This window comes from Elephas maximus, chromosome 7, assembly GCF_024166365.1.
Source record: "Elephas maximus indicus isolate mEleMax1 chromosome 7, mEleMax1 primary haplotype, whole genome shotgun sequence".
NCBI classification, from domain to species: domain Eukaryota; kingdom Metazoa; phylum Chordata; class Mammalia; order Proboscidea; family Elephantidae; genus Elephas; species Elephas maximus.
The window spans coordinates 37,937,132-37,957,973 of NC_064825.1; the positions used below are offsets into that span (position 1 = coordinate 37,937,132).

The 20,842-nt window shown below is 40.7% G+C and overlaps 1 protein-coding gene and 1 long non-coding RNA gene across 20 annotated transcripts in view; one reads left to right on the top strand and one right to left on the bottom strand.

Moving 5' to 3' along the window:
- The window catches only part of LOC126079782 (uncharacterized), a 262,037-nt gene extending 257,826 nt beyond the window's left edge, over positions 1-4,211 (bottom strand). For 2 of the 3 annotated variants that reach the window (XR_007518251.1, XR_007518250.1), the window contains exon 1: positions 4,126-4,211. This is a non-coding gene — a long non-coding RNA (uncharacterized LOC126079782). The remainder of the gene's footprint in view (positions 1-4,125) is intronic. The other variant, XR_007518252.1, reaches the window with a different exon arrangement.
- DLG2 (discs large MAGUK scaffold protein 2) overlaps positions 1-20,842 on the top strand; it is a 2,175,949-nt gene that overhangs the window by 1,893,145 nt on the left and 261,962 nt on the right. The window contains exon 1 of one of the 17 annotated variants that reach the window (XM_049891097.1): positions 2,995-4,281. The exons of 15 other annotated variants lie outside the window; for them this stretch is intronic. Coding sequence is in view for 1 of the 2 variants with exons in the window: in XM_049891096.1 (XP_049747053.1) it covers positions 3,967-4,003 (37 nt within the window). In the remaining variant the exon portion in view is untranslated. Of the gene's footprint in view, positions 1-2,994; positions 4,282-20,842 lie in introns of those variants that run through there. One more of the 17 variants, XM_049891096.1, reaches the window with a different exon arrangement.

The following is a 20,842-nucleotide window of genomic DNA, read 5'->3' on the forward strand; positions in this document are numbered from 1 at the left end:
TAAAGAGAGGGAACCAGTTTAAATGCTGTTGTAATAGCTTGAGCAGGACATCCATGCCAGTGCCAATAGGAACAGAGGAGGGACATACAGCCTGGAGAAACATTTTGGAGATAGGATTGATGCAATTTGATGACTGATTAGATGTGGAATAGAGTCCCTGGGTGTTGCAAACAGTTAAGCATGCTACAACTAGCCAAAGGCTGGTGGTTCAAACCCACCCTGAGGCACCTTAGAAGACAAACCTGGTCACCTACTTCCAAAAGTTCATAGCCTTGAAAACCCTATGGAGCAGTTCTACTCTGCACACGTGGGGTTGCCATGAGTTGAAACTGACTTGACTACAACTAACAACAGAGGTTTGGGGCTGAATTTTCTAGCTTAGATCTCTAGGAAGAACTGTGATGCCATTATGAAAGATTTTAACCAGAAACCAAAACAAACCTGTTGCCACCAAGTCACTTCTGTCTCATGGCAACCCTATGGAACAGAGTAGAACTGCTCCATAGGGTGTCCAAGGAGCCACTGGTGGATGTGAACCACAGACCTTTTGATTAGCGGCCAAGCTTTTTACCACTGTGCCACCAGGACTTCAGGAGAGACTTTATGACCTCTAAAACCTGTGAATTTGTCTGAAACCCTGTCAAATCTATAACATGACTTCAAATGAATAATAGTTCTGTGGCATCTGACATTTGTATTAAATTTTTAATTTTTCAAAGCACTTCCACTTGTTTCATCTCATTAAACATGCAGTTTGTCAGATGACAAAGTCAAGCGTAAGTGATTTGACTAAAATTACCCAGCTGGATGTGGCCAAATTCGAACTAGAACCAAATTTCCAGGCTCCCTAGCTTTAAGTTTTAAATCACATTGCAAATCTTGTAGCCTTGTACCCCAATCTGTTCCCTCACTCTTTCTATTTTGCATAGAAGATACTAGAATTGAAAACTTTTGAATAAAGTAGGAAGCAGGCAGCTTTGAAAAATTCACTAAGAAATGCTGGGAGCTTCTGGAGTGGAAGGGGTATGCAGCAGAGTGGCAAGGGGGAGCGAAGTGGTAATGAGTGGTCCAGGTTTTCCAGATGCCAATATTTGCATCACTCACAGTGCCCAAGGCATCCTAGTACAGCAGTTTCCACTGAGTTTCCCTATGGCCCTTATCCCTGAACAGTGCATTAGCCCTGGGTGGTGAGGAGTGGAGGGTGGGGAGAGGACCAGCTGACCATGCCTGTGAATGACAATTACAGTGGCCTCTGCAGGACAATCCCTGAAACCCTGGGCCCCTCAAAGCTTCTTTCTGTTCAGAGGGTCCTGTGTGGCTTACTATTTAGTATCACATTTCATACTCAAGATTTGTCTCCAGGCCATCTCAACCAGGGAATTGTGGATTTGTTGATGAAGTTGGGTGAGATTCTCCATGAAGAGGCTATTAAATAAGCCTGTTTAGTTTGAAAGGAGTAAGAACTGTTCTTACATTTTAAAACAACACTGAATCTCAACCTCAAAGAACAAAACACATATTAAGTCTTGGCCCCGGAACACCAGATCTCTACTAGAAGTAGTAGAGTCATTTTACAAGGGAGGGAGAGTCATTTTGCAGTTCTCTTCTGTCCATGTTGGTGATAGAGAATGGGCAAAACGAGACGGATATTTGTGGGCAGGAAGAGAGTTGCCACCTGCAGAGGTCATTACTGTCCATCTCGAGGTACCAAAAGGGGCAACGATTTCAGGCTGCCTGGAGAGAGGCTTTATGATGAAAACTCCTCAATATACTGTATTCTTTTAAGGCACATATGACAGGTTCTGCAATAATTAACTTGCTCTAACGATCAAGTGGAAACCCTGGTGGCATAGTGGTTAAGAGCTACAGCTGCTAACCAAAAAGTCAGCAGTTTAAATCCACCAGGTGCTCCTTGGAAACTCTATGGGGAAGTTCTACTCTGTCCTACAGGAATGGTATGAGTCAGAATCGGCTCAATGGCAACAGGTTTTTTAATGATCAAGTCCCACTTTTGATTGACTGAGTTGACAATGGCAGTCGTGTAATTGTACCTAACAGAGAGATGATCTGGGACTGCTCAGCCCTCATTCTTCTGGGGGGCACTCATTGATTGATTCTCTGCTCCCTCCGTAGACCCTAAGTCTCTGGCTCAGGGACTCATGATTTCAGTGTGCTCCCTTGTCATCTGGAACTATGATTGGCAGGCACAATAAATAAATGTGAAATAATCTGTGAGCAGAGTACGGCTTTTAAAGCAAATTTTTAAAGATTTTTTTTCCTGTATTTGGGGTGGGGGTGGGGAGAGAGGAAGAGAACTCCATGTAGAAAAATGCAAACCCTCTTCCACAGGTGTGTGGTTTAAATAGACCTTGTTTCATTTCCTGACCCAGCCTAAAACCCTGAAGACTCCCACAGCTTCTAATTCTATCAGGGCAGCCATTCTGTCAAGACCGGTTAGAAATGTTAGTGATAATCCTATCTGGAAATTAAAAAAAAAAAAATCTGCCAGCCATTGAGCAGGTTCTACGCTCAGTTTTGTTATCCTAGTGTTTCTGATTAACACATATTTAGAGTTGATTTTTAAGTGAAACACTCACACTTCAATGACGTCCCATTTCAGGTGAGCTTGACTGACTCATATTTGAGTTTTTAAAAAACACAACATAGGGCTTTCCAGCCTGTGCCCTTTAACAGTTTGATAAATGAAATAACAGGGAGAATGAGTGGGCGGTTACCATGGTGACCACAACATCTGATTTGAGAAGCAGCAGATAGGGGAGAGAAACCGTGCCATAACTAAACTGAGCTGCAAAGATGATCAGTAGTTGAGAGAGGAAATTAAAACATCGGAGCTCCACATATCAATGGATCAATCAATCAATACACGAATATCAGTATCTACACCTTGGCTTCAAATGCGTATGCTGTATAGATCAAAACAAAAAAGAAAAATACAGTATGTATCAATATTTGTAGTCTTTAAGCATACTTCAGAAATGTTTTTGAGGAGAGACAAACATCATCCTGATTTCCAAATTTTAGTTATTGGTCCTTTAAACACCAAGCTCTCGATATTGGCATTAGAAGGTTACCTAGCTAAAAAAAATCAAGCCCATTGCCATTGAGTCAATTCTGACTCACAGTGACCCTACAGGACAGAGTAGAACTGCCCCATAGGGTTTCCAAGGGGCACCTGGTGGATTTGAACTCCCAACCTTTTGGTTAACACCCATAGCTCTTAACCATTAAGGTTTCAGATTAATTCCTCAAATTAGGGGGATTTAGTTTTGGGGTTGCCACACAAAAAAGTGAAATTAGGGAAGTCTGGAATAGGAATCGACGCAACAGCACTGGGTTTTTGGGAACCCCTTTTTGGATACTCTCCGGGCCTAAGGGGCCATTTAAGCGAGGCATTTCCTGGCCTAGGGAAGCCAGCAGATTCCACCTGCAGCTGAAGAATTAACACTACCATGTGAATAACTCTGTTTACTCTCTTCTACATTTTAAGAGTACCCTTAGACTAACACTTCAGTATTAGAATTTCAAACACCAGTGGCTAGCTGGAGGGTGGGATGTCCCCCAGGCTCTATTCGGTAGTCTCCCCAGGCAGGCTTTCACCCCATCCACCTTTCCATTGCTAAGGTCTTTTAACCACCTCTTTTTTTAAGAAAGAAAAAGAGGTGACTTAAGTTGTCAGCATGTGGAAAGTGATTTGTTACTGCTTTTAAGAGGGGCGGGATAGAGAAAGTAATACCGTCTTTTAAATTGGCCCTTTCGTGTTGCAAAGCATCTCAAACAAGCTCGGTAACCAGCCTGGGAAAGTAGCCCCACCTGCTTCACTCCTAAGAGGCTTTGGCCACAACTCAAGAGCGTCAGGAGGTGTGTGTTGGCTGGGCGGAGTTTGTACACCGTGCAGCTCAACCAAGACAGGGGCACAGAGACGAATTTGGGAAGCAGCTGCCTGATATGCTGAAAACCTCTGAAAATTGGCTAAGGAGCTGTGGTGAGAATCATGCTGCTTTTCTCAGACCCATTTCTCTTGACAGACCGTGTAGGGGAATGGTGGCCAGTAAAATGAAAAGAGGACAGCAGATTTCCCTCCTTTCCCAGAGCAGCAATGCTTACCTTTTCTCAGACAGCGGCTACCGCTTGCAGGCATCCTTTTAAGGCTGCTCTGTTTTATTGTGTGTTGCTATGTTCTGGGTGAACAATGATCGCCGAATTCTTCTTTTCCTCCAAAATTACACTCCAGGAGTTTGAGTCACCACTGCTGTCTTCATAGTAAGTTTATTTCATGTGATCTGGTAGGCTCTTGGTGCTGTAAATCACAGAGAGAACTTTAGGAATGTGAAATCTTTGCTGCAGAATTTAAGTGGGTTCCAGAAATGCCTAAATCAACTTTGGTTTCAGATCAGGTGTTTTGATTTAAGCAAGCCCTATTGAAATTAAGAGCCAGAACCTACTCCAGGGAAGCATGGTTCCAACCTAGGGAGACAGGATTGCGTGTGTGAAGGAACCAAATAGACGTGCATATGGAATTCCATTTTCACCAATTATTTCACCTCACATGCTACCTCAGGAAAATCTATGCCCTTGGTTTTCTCGTCTATGAGATGGGAATTATATTACTTACTTTGTATGTCTGTTTACCTATTAGTAGCTGTGCATGGAAAGCTAGACTCTAAGGTCGTCTAGGGGGCAGGGAGCATGGTTACTTTATTTTGGGGCCTTAGTGGCATAAAGGTTAAGAGCTTGGCTGCTAACCAAAAGGTTGGCAGTTTGAATCCACCAGCCACTCCTTGGAAACCCTAAGGGACAGTGCTACCTTACAGTCCTGTAAGGGTCGCTAAGAGTCAGAATCTACTTGACTGCAGTGGGTTTGGTGTTTTGTGTTTGGAGCCCTGGTGGCACAGTGGTTAAGCACTTGGCTACTAACCAAAAGGTCAGTAGTTCGAATTCACCAACTGATCCTTGGAAATTCTAAGGGGCAGTTCTACTCTGCCCTGTACAGTCACTATGAGTTGGAGTCCACTCGTTGGCAATGGGTTAGGTGTTTTGGGCTTGGAGCTCTAGTGGCCGCGTGGTTAAGCCCTCGACTGCTAACCAAAAGGTCAGCAGTTCGAATCTACTGCCTGCTACTTGGAAACCCTATGGGGCAATTCTACTCTGTCCATTAGGGTTCCCGTGAGTTGGAATCCACTCAATGGCAACAAGTTTGGTTTTTGACTTGGTAAATGTCCAGAAAAGGGAATTTATTAACCATCTTAGCTTAGTGGTTAGGAGTGTCAGCTTAGATCTTTCTGCCTGAGTTCAAATCTGCTAGCCTCAGTTTCCATGTCCGGAAAATGGTAATGGTAACTATTTCATAGAGTTGTGAGGATTAAAAGAGATGATGTTTTATGTGTAAAGTCCTCAGCACTGTGCCTGGCACACAGTAAATACTGAATAAATGCTATTTTTATAAGGTTGGAGTCTGATTGTGGGGTTAAGAAATCGGCCTCTCTGGATAAAATTCACCTCTTTTTTTTTTTTTTTTTTTTTTTTGATGCAAGGGTTGGACAAGGTGATTCCTGAGGGACCTTCTACCTCTCAACAGCTGTGTTCTTACTTGCATTCACATGTATACGACATAGCCTCACATCTTCATTGCTAGGGGCCGTAAATTAAAAAAAAATTCAAATAATGTTTTATGATGGAAAACCAATGCAATATAATATACCTTTTGGACTTAAAAATTATAGCCAGCACGTAAAGGCAGATATGTCATTTTATATATTCCCATGACTTGATTTCCAGATGCTATGTTGCATTTCCGTGGCTTTGAGGACATTAAGATTTGCATCAAACACTTCGTATTGGTTTTAAGAAACTTTATCCACACTAGTCTTCTGATGGTGGCGCTTGACAGCATTTCTAGTTTTTGTATTATTTTTGAGACGAAACCTTGACCTGTATCTCAGCATTCTGATGATAACTAATATGTATCTGACACTACGCCTGAGTCGTTGGCATCCAGTTTAAAAACCAGCCCAGAGTCACTGTGCACCCTGCCTCTGAAGTGAGGAAGGAGTCTTGCTAGACTGGGAAATTAGCATTCTCCTCAGACTTGGAGCTTGCTCCCTGTCAGCACTCTTTTGCTGCCTTATTCTCTTCATCCCCTCCTTTGAATTTACTTCCAACAACTCCTTTAAAGTCCTTACAGGTTCTCTAGGCCAACACCTCATTAAATATAGAACAACTAAGTACAGGTTTTTATAATTAATTTGTTTGATACAAGACCACAGGAGGGTAGGGACTGTGTCTTCCATTGTCTTCTGATACAGGCAGTCTTTGCTTTACATGACTGTGTAAAGCCAGCTTTTTTTTCTTTTTTTTTGGTGAAAAAATACCAGGACTTCAAATTGGTTCAAACCAATTCGGCCACGGCTGATGAAGCAAAACCAGAACAGACTCAAATTTTTACAATTTGGATGATCCAGAACGGTAACCAGAATGGAAAAAATTACAGCTGGATACCCTAGAACAGGAGACTCCAGAGGCATAGTGAACCCTTTTAGAAGCTTGATACATGAGACTGGATTATTGGCAGGACTATGGAGAATGACACACATTCAAAGTGGCATGATTGGCTGCCATCTTTGAGTCTGGCACTGTTTTCAACTCTGCTGAAAATCCAGCAGGGAAGAGATCTGGTTGCTGTCCAACGCGTAGGCTGCCCTTGTTTTCTAAGAGCAGTTTCTAGTAGAGATTCAAGCTGTAATTTTTCCCGTTCCAGTTATTGTTCCAGTTCACCCAAGTTGTAAAATTTCGAGCCTGTTTCAGTTTTGCTTCCTCAGCCTTGACTGAACCAGGAAGAACCAGTTTGATACCCTGAAATATACACAGCAAAACATACACCCATTCAACAATTTTTACATGTACAGTTCGTTGACAATGGCTACATTCTTCACATTGTGTCATCATTCTCACTGTCTCTGCCCTATTGTTTCACCACAGTGCTGCAATGAACATGAGTGTGCATATATCTATTTGATAGCTCTCATTTCTCTAGGATATATTCCAAGGAGTAGGATTGCTGGATTTTATGGTACCTCTATTTCTAACTTTTTAAGAAAGCGCCAAATTGATTTTCAAAGTGGTTGTACCATTTTACATTCCCACCAGCAGTGTATAAGTGTTCCAGTCTCTCCACAAGCTCTCCAACATTTATTATTTTGTGATTTTGGGATTAATGCTAGCCTTGTTGGGGTGAGATGGTATCTCATTGTAGTTTTGATTTGCATTCCTCTAATGATGAATGATTGTGAGCATTTCCTCATCTATCTGTTAGCCTCCTGAATGTCTTCTTTAGTCAATTTCCTGTTCATATCCTTTGCCAATTTTTTGATTCGGTTGTCTTTTTGTTGTTGAGGTTTTGCAGTATTTTACAGATTTTAGAGATTAGACCCTGATCGGATATATCATAGCCAAAAATTTTTTCCCAGTCTGTAGGTTGTCATTTTACTCTTTTGGTGAAGTCTTCGGATGAGCATAAGTGTTTGATTTTTAGGAGCTCCCAGTTATCTAGTTTCTCTTCTGGTGTTTGTGCATTGTTAGTAATGTTTTGTATTCTGTTTATGCCAGGTATTAGGGCTCCTAGCATTGTCCCTATTTTTTCATCCATGATCTTTATCATTTTAGATTTTATATTTATCTTTGAGTTAGTTTTTGTGCATGGTGTGAGGTATGGCTCTTGTTTCATTTTTTTGCAGATGGATATCCAGTTATGCCCACACAATTTGTTAAAGAGACTGTCTTTTTCCCATTTAACAGACTTCAGGCCTTTGTCAAATATCAGGTACTCATAGATGAATGAATTTATATCTGGATTCTCAATTCTTTTCTATTAGTCTATGTATCTGTTGTTGTACCAGGTTATTTTGACTACTGTGGTGGTATAATAGGTTCTAAAATCAGGTAGTTTGAGGCCTCCCATTTTGTTCTTCTTCAGTAATACTTATCTGGGGACCCAAGTATTTTATCTTCTTGGGGGCTATTATAAATGGTATTGGTTTGGTGATTTCCTCTTCCAAGTTCTCTTTGTTGGTGTAGAGAAATCCAACTGATTTTTCTGTGTTTATCTCATGTCCTGACACATTGCTGAGATCTTCTATTAGTTCCAGTAGTCTTTTTGTGGATTCTTTGGGGTTTTCTGTGTACAAGATCATATTATCTACAAAAAAAATGCTTTTACTTCTTCCTTACCAATTTAAAAAAAAAAAAAAGATACCCTTTATTTATTTTTCTAGTCTAATTGTTCTGGCTAGGACCTCCAGCACAATGTTGAATAAGAGTGGTGACAAAGGACATTCTTGTCTGGTTCCCATTCTCAAGGGGAATGTCTGAGAGCTGCTTTTTTTTTTTTTTTCTTATTGTGCTTTAAGTGCAAGTTTACAGTTCAAGTTAGTTCCTCATACAAAAACTTATGCACACATTGCTATGTGACCCTAGATGCTCTCCCTACAATGTGATAGCACACTCTTCCCTTCCACCCCGAGTTTCTCACATCCATTCAGCCAGCTTCTGTCCCTTTCTGCCTTCTGCCTTCTCATCTTGCCTCTGGACAGGAGCTGCCCATTTAGTCTCATGTATTTACTTGAGCTAAGAAGCAAACTCTTCACAAGTATCATTTTATGTCTTACAGTCCAGTTTAATCTTTGAAGAGTTGGCTTCAGACATGGTTTTAGTTTTGGGCTAACAGAGTCCAGTGGCCATGTCTTCCAGGCTCCCTCCAGTCTCAGTCAGACCATTAAGTCTTGTATTTTTACTAGAAGATGAGTTCTGTACCCCACTTTTCTCCTGCTTCATCAGGGACCCTGTGTTGTGTTCCCTGTAAGGGCAGTGATTGGTGGTAGCCCAGCACCACCTAGTTCCCCTGGACTCAGGCTGATGGAGTCTCTGGTTTATGTGGCCCTTTCTGTCTCTTGGGCTAATATTTTCCTTGTATCTTTGGTATTCTTCACTCTCCTTTGCTCCAGGTGCGTTGGGACCAATTGATGCATCTTCATGACTGCCTGCTAGCTTTTGAGACCCCAGATGCCACTCACCAATGTGGGTTGCAGAACATTTTCTTAATAAATTTTGTTATGCCAATGGACCTAGATGTCCCCTGAAAACATGGTCCCCAGACTCGTGCCACTCTGTCCCTTGAAGTGTTTGGTTGTACTCAGGAAACTTCTTAGCTTTTGGTTTAGTCCAGTTGTGCTGACTTCACCTGTATTGTGCATTGTCCTTCCCTTCACCTAAGATAATTCTTGTCTACTATTTAGTAGTGAATACCCCTCTCCCTCCCTCCCCATCCTCGGAACCATCAAAGAACATTTTCTTCTGTGTTTAAACCTTTTCTTGAGTTCTTATAATAGTGATCTCATAAAATATCTGTCCTTTTGTGACTGGTTAACTTCACTTAGCATAATGCCTTCCAGATTCATCCATGTTATGAGATGTTTCGTGAATCCATCATTGTTCTTTATTGTTGCGTAGCATTTCATTGTGTGGATATACCATAATTTGTTTATACATTTGTCCATTGATGGGCACCCAGGCTGTTTCCATCTTTTTGCTATTCATTGCAGTACTGCAATGAACATGAGTGTGCATGTATCTATTCATGCAACAGCTCTTATTTCTCTAGGATATATTTTAAGGAGAAGGATTGCTGGATTGTATGGTACCTCTATTTCTAGCTTTTTAAGGAAGCATCAAATTGATTTCCACAGTGGTTGTATCATTTTACATTCCCATCAGCAGTGTATAAATGTTCCAGTCTCTCCACAACCTGAGAGCTCTTTTAATGGAAGTTTTTGCCAGGATCAATTCCTCTGGAACATTTTCATCCTCTTATTTTTTTTCATCCCTACCACTTCCCTTATTTATGTTGATAAGTTTGCCTTCACTAAGCTCCTCTTGCTGCATATCCACAATCTCTCTAAAGGCGGCAGTGTCAGCTTTACTTTCCTATGGTTAGCTATATCTTCCATAACTTTACTGTTCGATTCAAACTTCACTTCTAGCATTATCAATTTTTGTTTCATCTTTGTAGGCATATTCCCTCTTTTGATCATCCTGTGAGCTTGTCACTGCAAGACAAGGAGGCAAAACAATCACATGCTTTGCTGTCTTCGTGTGAACTGAACATCCAATGCTCTGTGACCAATTGCTGACAGACTTTGAAAAAAGGAACCTGGTAGATCACTGATCATGGTGTGCATCTGTTATTACACAGTCATTTGTGGAGCAAAGAGCTAGAAGCAAAGCTTGCAATTTATGCAATCACTCATCCATAGTTAATATACTATAGTAATGGAGATTTGAATCATGTTTTTGGAGGACTGGTGGTATTTAATAAAACTGTGATGTTGGAAATTTGTGATATCAGAACCATGCAAATTGAGGACTACCTGTAGTTACTCAATAATAAATGTCTGTTGAAGGCATGAATCACTTGTACATTCATATAGACCTCACGTTTTCTGTGCCAAAGGCCTAGCTACTTCCTGTCTTATCGAAAATCCCCCATGCCTCAGTGCCAACTCTTTACCTCTAAAAGTTAATTAGTTAATAGGATCAATGGATTCACACATGGATGCTAAAAGGACTCTCAGGCTCCCAGGGTAGATTGGTTTCTTCCCCCATGGCAGAGGAGTCCTCTCGAATGCCATCTTCACCAGGAATTTTCAGACCCTGTGGCCAGCAGGAGAGAGGGGTGTTGAGTTGGAGGAACCTCCCTGGCCCTCTTCTCTCACTGCTCTAAAATTCAGTAATTTAAAAAAAGGGGGGGGGCTGAAGAAGAAGAGAGTCAAATTACTTAGTCTTTGCTTTCAAGGAGTTTATATTCCAAGATGGGCTATGAAGCCTGGAGATAGGTAAGCAGTTATAGTAGGTGATTACCAGAACTGGTTTTATCAGATTGAATTAGATCTGTCACTTCCTAGCTCGTGAGCCTTCCCAAATTACATAGTCTCTTAGAACCTCATTTCTCCTTCTGTAAAATTTAACAATTATCTCCCAGGATTTTTTGAGAGTCTTGAACAAGAGAAAGGGATGCAGTGTACTTAGAGTAGTATCTATTGTAGATTAAGAGTTTGGGAAACAAACAATTTTAGACATAACTCAAGTGGATGTCATTCCTTTCACTAAGATTGTTTTGTCCACAGTGTACAGAGTCCGGGTTGCAGAGTCAGAGAGCGATGCCTTGAAAGGGCTTCTAGCACAACCCCTCTAGCACAACCCCTTTGCCATAAAAAAAAAAAAAAAAAATTTTTTTTTTTTTTTTTTGCCATACGGATGGAATTTTCTGGAAGTTACTTAGCCAGTTCATGGAGGACCAAGACTAAGACCCATGTTTTCTCCTGCCTACTTATTGATTGTTATTTGGTGATTAAAATTTGTATTATATTTTGTCTTCATAGAGTCAGTCTCCCAATTCTTTTGGAATACTTCCTTAGTTTAGGGTAAGTTCAGAAGCATTTTCAAAGCTTACTACATCAAGGCACTCAAGTCCTATAGTGGCAAGTCCCCAGCTTGCTCCTCTGCTAATGGTGACTGCCTCCCCTGGAATGATCAGCTACCTTCGGTTACTTATCTGACCTCTAACACGGTGTCCACTCACAACCTTTCTATACCACCACATGCACATACATGAAGACTTTCTGAGAAAGGCACTGAGTAGGAGAGTCACTGCAATACCTGACTGCTCACCAGACGTGGCTCTCAGTTCTGGGTGTGTAGGGCATTAAAAAAATGTAGGTCCTCCCAGGGATTCTGATTCAGTCTGGAGTGGAGTCCCGAATTACCTACATCTTAAAAATGATCTCCCAGGTGAGATGCAGGAAGTACGGAGAACTGTTGCTTTTGTGCTTATAGGAGTCAGAGTCTAAGAACAAAGATAGGCTGCAGTTGTGTGGACATGGATGTGAACTTGACTTGCCTGGAGACTGCCTGGCCTGGGGGATGCAACCTGGCTGTGCAGTGTGTTAGAACCTGTTTGCTGCTGATGCTTTTCATCCCAGGGCAATGTTTCCTCAGTGTTGTCCCCTCAGGGGGTGGGGCCCCCTTATTTTAGCTGAACTTTTTATAGCAGCAGCCTAATAGAACTTCCTGACTTCACCTCCTCCTCTCAACCTTTCAGTCCACTCCCTACACTGGCAACAGAGTTACTTTGCCAAAATGAGAATTCCAACATCACTTGCCTCATATTCTAGCTGCAAAGGACCAGATAATTTTCAGAGCATGGAATATCTCTTACTGTCTTTGTACATGTTGGAAAACCCTTCCTTCCGATTAGTACTCATAATATTGCTTCTATAGATTACAAAATATTTCACTCAGCCAGATGCTGCACTAAGCATGTTATGTATCTCTGACAAACTCTGAATGACCTTAGAAGCCCAGTTCTAAAACCTGCCCTGAGAAGCTCCATTGACCACAGCAGAGTTAGCTGATCTCTTCTTTGTCAAAGAATTTAACACATTTCACTGTAAGTTACTGTTCATTTTCTGTCTGTCCTCCTGAGGGCATGTGCTGCGTTTGTCCTTGTAAGTGGGTCGCCAGCCATCATGGACCACCAGGAGGATTAGGAGAAGGGCTTTATGGGCAAATCTATCTTCACTTCCAAAGAAATACCTGATGTGGATGGCCTGTTTAACAGTGGATCAGTAGCCCTAATAGTGCATCATTTTTAAGCCGTTAGGACCCAGAAAAGATGCGTACCAAAGCTTCACCTTCATACACGATAATACGATGCTCCCAAGGCATCCCAGCCTGCAGTCAGCCATGCTGCCTAACTTGGTGCTCAGCAGCCCTCCCACCACACTGGCACATCATCGGGCCGGCTCTGTTACCAGAGGAGGGCTGGACTGCATTGCGTCATCCTTTTGGAGGATATTTCACCAACGAAAAGCAGCCGAACAGGGTTGTGTGTTTTCTTAGGCTTTCATTTTTTTTTTTTTTTTGATCTGTGTTTTTACAGGCAGACACTGTAATCAGCTGTCATGATAGCTGTAATCTGTTAGCTTATGTGCTGCTTTTCTCCATCAGGACTAATTGAATAGTTGCTTTTGTTTTCCCCTCTCTACTCCTTCCCTGGACTCTTATACTATTGAACCACGTGACTAAACCCTTACAAAATCTTCATCTGCTTCTCTTTCTCTAGTTGCCTCCTTTCAAATGTGGCAGTGACCCAGTAATCTCCAGACAGATTTGCTTCTGCATGACTATCCAAGAGTCCTTATATATTTGAAAAATATCTTTAAGTAGGCCTTCTGTTGTTAAAGTGAAAATAAAAAGCAAAAATTTAATTCATCTGGCTTAAACAAGTTAAATTTTAAATTTAAAAATACCAGAGGATTACTTTTATTCAATTTGTGGTGGTGGTGGTGGTGTTACTTGTAGCCTGATGTTGTTGTTAGGTGCCATCGAGTCGGTTCCAACACATAGCAACCCTATGCACAGCAGAATGAAACACTGCCCGGTCCTGCACCATCCTTACAATCTTTGCTATGCTTGAGCTCATTATTGCAGCCACTGTGTCAATCCACCTCGTTGAGGGTCTTCCTCTTTTCCGCTGACCCTGTACTCTGCCAAGCATGATGTCCTTCTCCAGGGACTGATCCCTCCTGACAACATGTCCAAAGTATGTAAGACGCAATCTCGCCATCCTTGCTTCTAAGGAGCACTCTGGTTGTACTTCTAAGACAGATTTGTTCGTTCTTTCAGCAGTCCATGGTATATTCAATATTCTTCGCCAACACCACAATTCAAAGGCGTAAACTCTTCTTCAGTCTTCCTTATTCATTGTCCATCTTTCACATGTAGCCTGCCATATGTAAATCAGCTTTCACATGTAGCCTGCCATATGTAAATCATGTTTTCTGTGTCCTCAGAAGAAAAATCTAGAACTTTTTAGGGTTGAGAGGTACCCTGTGCTTCCTTAAGAAGAAAGGAGCTCTATTTCGGTGAAGGAGTTTAAGCAGAGTGTAAGGTTAGTAGAATCAAGAGGGTAGAGTTGGAAGTAACCAGAAAATACTTAGGTTTCTTTTAAAGCTGAATTTCTCTTCAATGAATCATGAGATAGGGACCCTTCCCTGGCAGTATGCCTGTTAGAGATTGAAACTAAGGACAAAAAGAAAAGTAAGATTTAGTCCCTGCCTGCAAGGAGCTTAAAGTTTAGTAGAAGATAGACTTGGAGAAAACCAAATGCAACAAAACATTAAAGCTGATGTGAGAGAAGTCTGTATGATGGTGTTAAAGGGAAGAAGAGGAATTGGACAAAGAACGCATGACTTTTCCAAAACCTTCTGCCGTATGTTCAAAAGAAATGCATCGCTTGACCTCTTTGCCTTAAGGCCAAGAAGCTCAGTTTGTTTAATTCCCTGCAGAAGAAAACTGAACATCAATAAATTTATGGTCAGAGCCCTAAGCACAGAGACAAGGCAGTGACCAGAGCATTTCCTGTCTGCAAAATGGTATAACTGGAAGGCACTCGGAGTGCTCAGTGTCACAATAATGACACAGAACTATCATGAAGATCGTGCAGGACAGGGCAGCATTTCGTTCTGTTGTACATGTGGTCACCATGAGTAGGAATTGACTCCAGGGCAAGGACTAACAACAACGCAGTTTTTCATTTCTCCAGCAAGAACTTCAGGATCCCTCAGTAAGTTCTATCTTGATCTGGTGATAAAAATTAATTGATAGTTCAATGGGCATTGCTTTAGGGTTACTATGTTTTTAACATGGAATTTATATAATACTAATCCTTGGGTGTCCACTGTTCAAGTCCCCTCCGGTTACTCTTCACAATGCATTCCAAAAAGAATTAGGTTGCTGACATGGATTATACTCATTTTGCAGATAGGAAATAGTGCTATGCCAGCTTTTGCATCCATATGAGACGAAAACACCACGGGTTGGGTCAGGCACACCTTAGTCTTCATCTTCAGATTTATTGATGTGCAGTTTTCTTCTGCAGGGAATTAAAACAAAAAGCTGTGCTCTTGGGTCTTTGAAGATAGGACTCTTTTCGTGGAGTTTTAAAGTTTATTCAGCAGATTTTTATTGAGCACCTACTATGTGCCAGTCAAGGTGCTAGGAGTTGGAAAAACCAGACATGGTCTCTATCTTCACAGAGCTTAGAATCCAGTTATGGGGCAATTGTAGCATAATGTGATCAGTGCTATGCCAGGGGCCTTGTAGGCTGCCAAGGGAGGAGTCCTTAACACAGTTTGAGGGGGTGGTCGAAGAAGACTCCCGGGGAGGGGGTGGTGGTCAGAGAAGACTCCCTGGAAGATAAAATGTCAAACCTATCAAATATTGAGAAGTTCACCCTGAAGAGTGTAAACAAAGTAGGTAGAAAAGTAGGACAGCAAGAGGAGCTCTCAGCCAGTCCAAGGAAGTGAAAATCGTTTATAGTCTGGTTGTAGTTGTTAGGTGCTGTCGAGTTGGTTCTGACTGCAGTAGTGACCCTATGTACAACAGAACAAAACACTGCCCAGTCCTGCGCCATCCTCACAATTCGTTGTTATGCTTGAGCCCATTGTTGCAGCCACTGTGTCAATCTATCTCGTTGAGGGTCTTCCTCTTTTTTGCTGTCCCTCTACTTTATTTACCAAGCATGATGTCCTTTTCCAGGGACAGAGTCCTCCTGATAACCTGTCCAAATTATGTGAGTTGTATTCTCACCATCCTTGCTTCTAAGGGGCATTCTGGTTATACTTCTTCCAAGACAGCTTTTTTAGTTCTTTTGGTAGTCCGTGGTATATTCAATATTCTTTGTCAACACCACAATTCAAAGGCGTCAATTCTTCTTTGGTCTTCCTTATTCATCATCCAGCTTTTGCATCTATATGAGACGAAAACACCACGGGTTGGGTCAGGCACACCTTAGTCTTCAAGGTGGCATCTTTGCTTTTTAACACTTTAAGGGTCTTTTGCAGCAAATTTGCCCAAGGCAACAGGTCATTGGATTTCTTGACTGCTGTTTCCATGGGTGTTGATTATGGATCCAAGTAAAACGAAATCATTGACAACTTCAGTCTTTTCTCTGTTTATCATGAGGTTCCTTATCAGTCCAGTTATGAGGATTTTTGTTTTCTTTATTTTGAGATATAATCCATACTGAAGGCTATGGTCTTTGATCTTCATCAGTAAGAGCTTCACATCCTCTTCACATTCAGTAAGCAAGGTTGTGTCATCTGCACATCACAGGCTATTGAGTCTTCCTCATATTCTGATACTGCCGCCTTCTTCACGTAGTCCAGCTTCTCAGATTATTTGTTCAGCGTATAGGTTGAATAAGTATGGTGAAAAGATACAACCCTGAGACACAACTATCCTGACTTTAAACCACACAATATCCCCTTGTTCTGTTCTAACAACTGCCTCTTGATCTATGTACTCATTCCTCATGAGCACAATTAAATGTTCTGGCATTCCTATTCTTGGGAATGTTATCCATAATTTGCTATGATCCACATAGCCGAATGACTCTCCATAGTGAGTAAAACACAGGTAAACATCTTTTTGGTATTCTCTGCTTTCAGCCAGGGTCTATTTGACATCACCAATGATACCCCTGGTTCCACATCCTCTTCTGAATCTGGCTTGAACTTCTGGCAGCTCCCTGCCGATACACTGCTGCAGCATATAGTCTGGAGCTCCAACAAACATCTGGTGGGGCCTGGATTGCTAAGAAGGGGCCAGATCACAGAAGGACCTTTGTGCAGTTAGAGTTTGGTCTTTAACCTGAAGGCAATTGGGACAATTAAAGGGTTTTTAAGCAGGAAGGTAAGGATCCCTAGTGATGCAGTGGCTAAGAGCTTGGCTGCTAACTGAAAGGTCAACATTTCAGATCCACCAGCCACTCTGTGGGAGGAAGATGTGGCAATCTGCTCCTGTAAAGATGACAGCCTTAGAAACCCTATAGAGCAGTTCTACTGTGTCCTGTAGGGTTGCTATGAGTCAGAACTGACTCAATGGCAATGGGTCTGATTTTAGGGGTTTTTTAAAGCAGAAAAGTGACAAGATCTATATTGCCATTAAAAAAAAATCACTTAACTGCTGTGGGAAGAATGGATAGGAGGGAGGCTAATCGTGAAGAAGACAAGAATGGTGCTTATTGGTCTAAGGGGGTAGAGAGGTTAAATGTGGGCCTTGGCTGGCTGCTGACTCTCCCCTTTTCAGTGTGAAATAGTGTAAGGATCACACTCATGGTCATTTCTGGGCGTTTTGCGTATAATCGCCCCATGCCCCCTTTTAACTACCAGAGAATAGTTGTATTTTTAGTATCTATTGATGCAATAACATTTAACGATACAATGATACATTATATTAACGTGTATTTAATTGATCACAATGCAACCTATGTGCGTTTGGGTACTAACTTAAAGGTCAGCAGTTTGAATCCACCCAGTGATGCCATAGAAGAAAGGCTTGGAGACCTACTTCCAAAAAGTCAGCCATTGAAAACCCTGTGGTGCACCGTTCTATTCTGACACACATGGGGTCACCATGAGTCAGAATCAACTCAATGGCAATGGCTTTGGTTTTATATGCGGGAATCATTACTGATTCAGTCTATAGAATGTTTGGTAACTGGTGAATTTGAGGATTTTTTGCTAAAACCGGGGGCGGATTACCCAATAAGCAAGGTAAGCACGTGCTTAGGGCATTAACAAAGCAGGGGCACCAGTTATCCAAAGCAAAGACCCATAGATGCCAAGGAGGCAGGCCACAAGGGAAAACAATCACTGCAGTGGAAGGGAACTGGCAGGACGCTAAATGAAATTGATACTGTTTTATGAATTTTGTATACAATAACAATTATATTTTCTTTTTCATTTTGGACTAATTCAGTATAACCTCACATTCAGTTCTCTTTCCTCGACCACATAAGAACATGCCAACACCACTATGATCAAGTGACTCATGACATATCTGCTCCTGTGGAAAGCTAACCAAAATGCATCATCAGGTTGAGCATACCCTTGTATTTGTGTCATGCTCAACCATCATTCTTGCCCCCACTGAGTATCAGCAGTAGTTCAATGAACTGTGACCACGCAACATTAAAGAACAGAAAGGGAATGCACAAGTTTCTAAGTATTATTTCGAAACGGAAAACACTTGTGGAGACCTGCAAACGGCCCACCAACAAACATCATACTACAAATGAATGAAATTATTTCTGACTGCCTTGTATTTCTTTTGACCATCTCAGACCTGAAGAACAAAAGTACATGTTCCCAATTTTTTCACTTACTAATTTTCAAATACGTATTTTTGTGTTACCGTCCAAATTCAAATGTAAATTTTTTTAATAAATTTTACTTGTTTTCAGTTATTCAAATTTATTTGCTATGGTAGAACCAAATTTAAAAAGTGACATAATTTTATATCCAGGAAAAATGAATCGGCAACAACTAAGTGGAGCATAAAAACAAAAACTCGCAGAAGAGAAGAAAGGATTTGTGAATCCCTAAAAGACAATTCCAAAATGAACTTCCTTTTTAAAATGAATCAGAAGAGCCTTCTTCCCTTGAATACTCAAGTTTAAGGAGTGCAAATCATTGTACTAGTACCACCAGTGCTGAAATTACTAATAGCAATACAAATATAACAGAATTTGTTCCAAATTCTGCATCCATTCCTTGCTGTAGTAAAAAAAAAAAAAAAAAAAATTAATAATGATGTAGAAAGTGAAACAATTTTAGAATCTGAAATTATCGCATATGGATGTGATAATTTCAGACAAACTACAGAAGTATTAGGTACTGCTTTGTGGAATAATCTTTCTTCTAATGGTGTAAATTATTAAATTCAAAGAGGGCCAAGTGATTGTCAACCTCACAGTGGACCATTCGAAAATTCGTTTCAAAAAATTTCTAGATCGTAAACAAACAAGGTTCTGTAGCCAGAATATATTCCCAGGGTGCAAAGCTGATGGTAGAAATTATAAGAGGGAGTGGTTACCATATTCTCCCTCAGTCAGCTCTGTATATTGTTTTGTTTGCAAACTATTCAGTCCTAAATCATAATTCTCAGTTTGCTACGGACAGATTTAGTGATTGGTGCAACTTGAATATGATTGATAAACATGAAAACAGTTCAATTCAGAGATTATATGTTGTCATATTTAAATGGAAGACATGACTTTGGCTTAAATCATGAATTGAAAACACAAATTGATGAAGAACATCAGTATTGAAAACCATTTTGTAATCCATTGTTGCTGTCATAACAATCGCTGAACATAGAATATCTTTTCAAGGAAGAAATGAAGTGTTTGGGTTCCCACAAAATGGAAATTTTTGAATTTACGTGAACTTGTTGCTCAGTTTGATCCATTTTTAGCAGGTCACATCTCAAAATATGGTAACACAGGAAAGGGGCAACCCATTGTGTATGCCTAAAACAATGTGTGAAGAATTAACAAATTTAATAAGTGATAAAGTTCAATCAACTATTTTCAGTGAAATAAGTATAGCTCAGTATTTCAGTTAGTCTATAGGTTCCACTCCTGGTCTTTCTTTTACAGATCAACTAAGTATTTCCAACAGATGGAAAACTTGTCAAGTGATTTTTACCACGTTTACCAGCTTAAAAAGTCATACTGGTACAGAAATTGCAGATCAAGAAATTCACTATTTATGTGAAGCTCGCAAAATTTCTTTTTCTAAGCACAGAGGCCAGCCCTATGACAATGCTGCCAATATGTCAGGGTGTTGTAAAGGCATGTAACAGAAAATCTTAGAACATACTGAATGTGCTATTGTCAGACCGTGTGCATTCTTTAATCTCTTTAATTCTTTAATCTCATAGGTCACAGTACAGTAGATTGCTGTCCAGGAGTAGTTTTTTTGTTTGTTTTTTTTTCTACGCTTCGGTTATTCTACACATTTTTCCCACCTCTACTCACTGTGAGCAGTAAAACAAGCATCAGAATTGAAGCATGAGCTGTTTAAAGTAAAATTGGTGAAAGTGAAATTTCGTTGTGAGAGATCAACAGAATTTCACATTGATTGTTGAAACAACTAAATTTACTGACTCATTTTCTTTGTTGTAGAATATGTGGAATATTCTTTTTGTAGAAAATGTGGCATATAGTAAAAATATTACAGTACCTCACACACACTAAAAATTTTATAATCCAGTTCATCTCATTCCACTAAAATGGCATATGCCCCTTTTGTGTTCAATTGTTAATATAGTTGCACTTAAAAAGAATTTATATTATGAGTAGCTAAGATGCACACACATACATATACATGTAATATATACAACTCACATATCCTGTTCAATGCGTGAGTAAGCAGAGGAGGGGACATCACAGATTATCAGTGTTAAGGGCCCTCACGTGCCTTAATCTGGCCCTGGCTAAGACTCTTGTATTCCCAGTAGTTCTTGAATTTAGAACCAGAGGGAAGGAGTTAGAATCATAGCTATCAATAGTGAGTTAACTGATACTTTTCAATGGGCTCCAAAAATAACGGTAGCTGTTATTTATTGGGAGTCCTGGTGGTACAGTGGTTAAGAGCTTGACTGCTAACCAAAAGGTTGGGAGTTGGAATCCACCAACTGCTCCTTGAAAGCCCTGTGAGGCAGTTCTACGCTGTCCTATAGGGTCATTATGAGTCAGAATTGACTCGACGGCAACGGATATCGGTTTATTATTTGTTGAGCTTACTATATACAGCAACTTTATAAATACTGTCTCATTTTACATTTGAGGAAACAGATGTTAAAGAGTTAAGTAACCTGGTGTAGCTTCTGATAACATTCACTTCAATACTTCCTGGGAATTAAA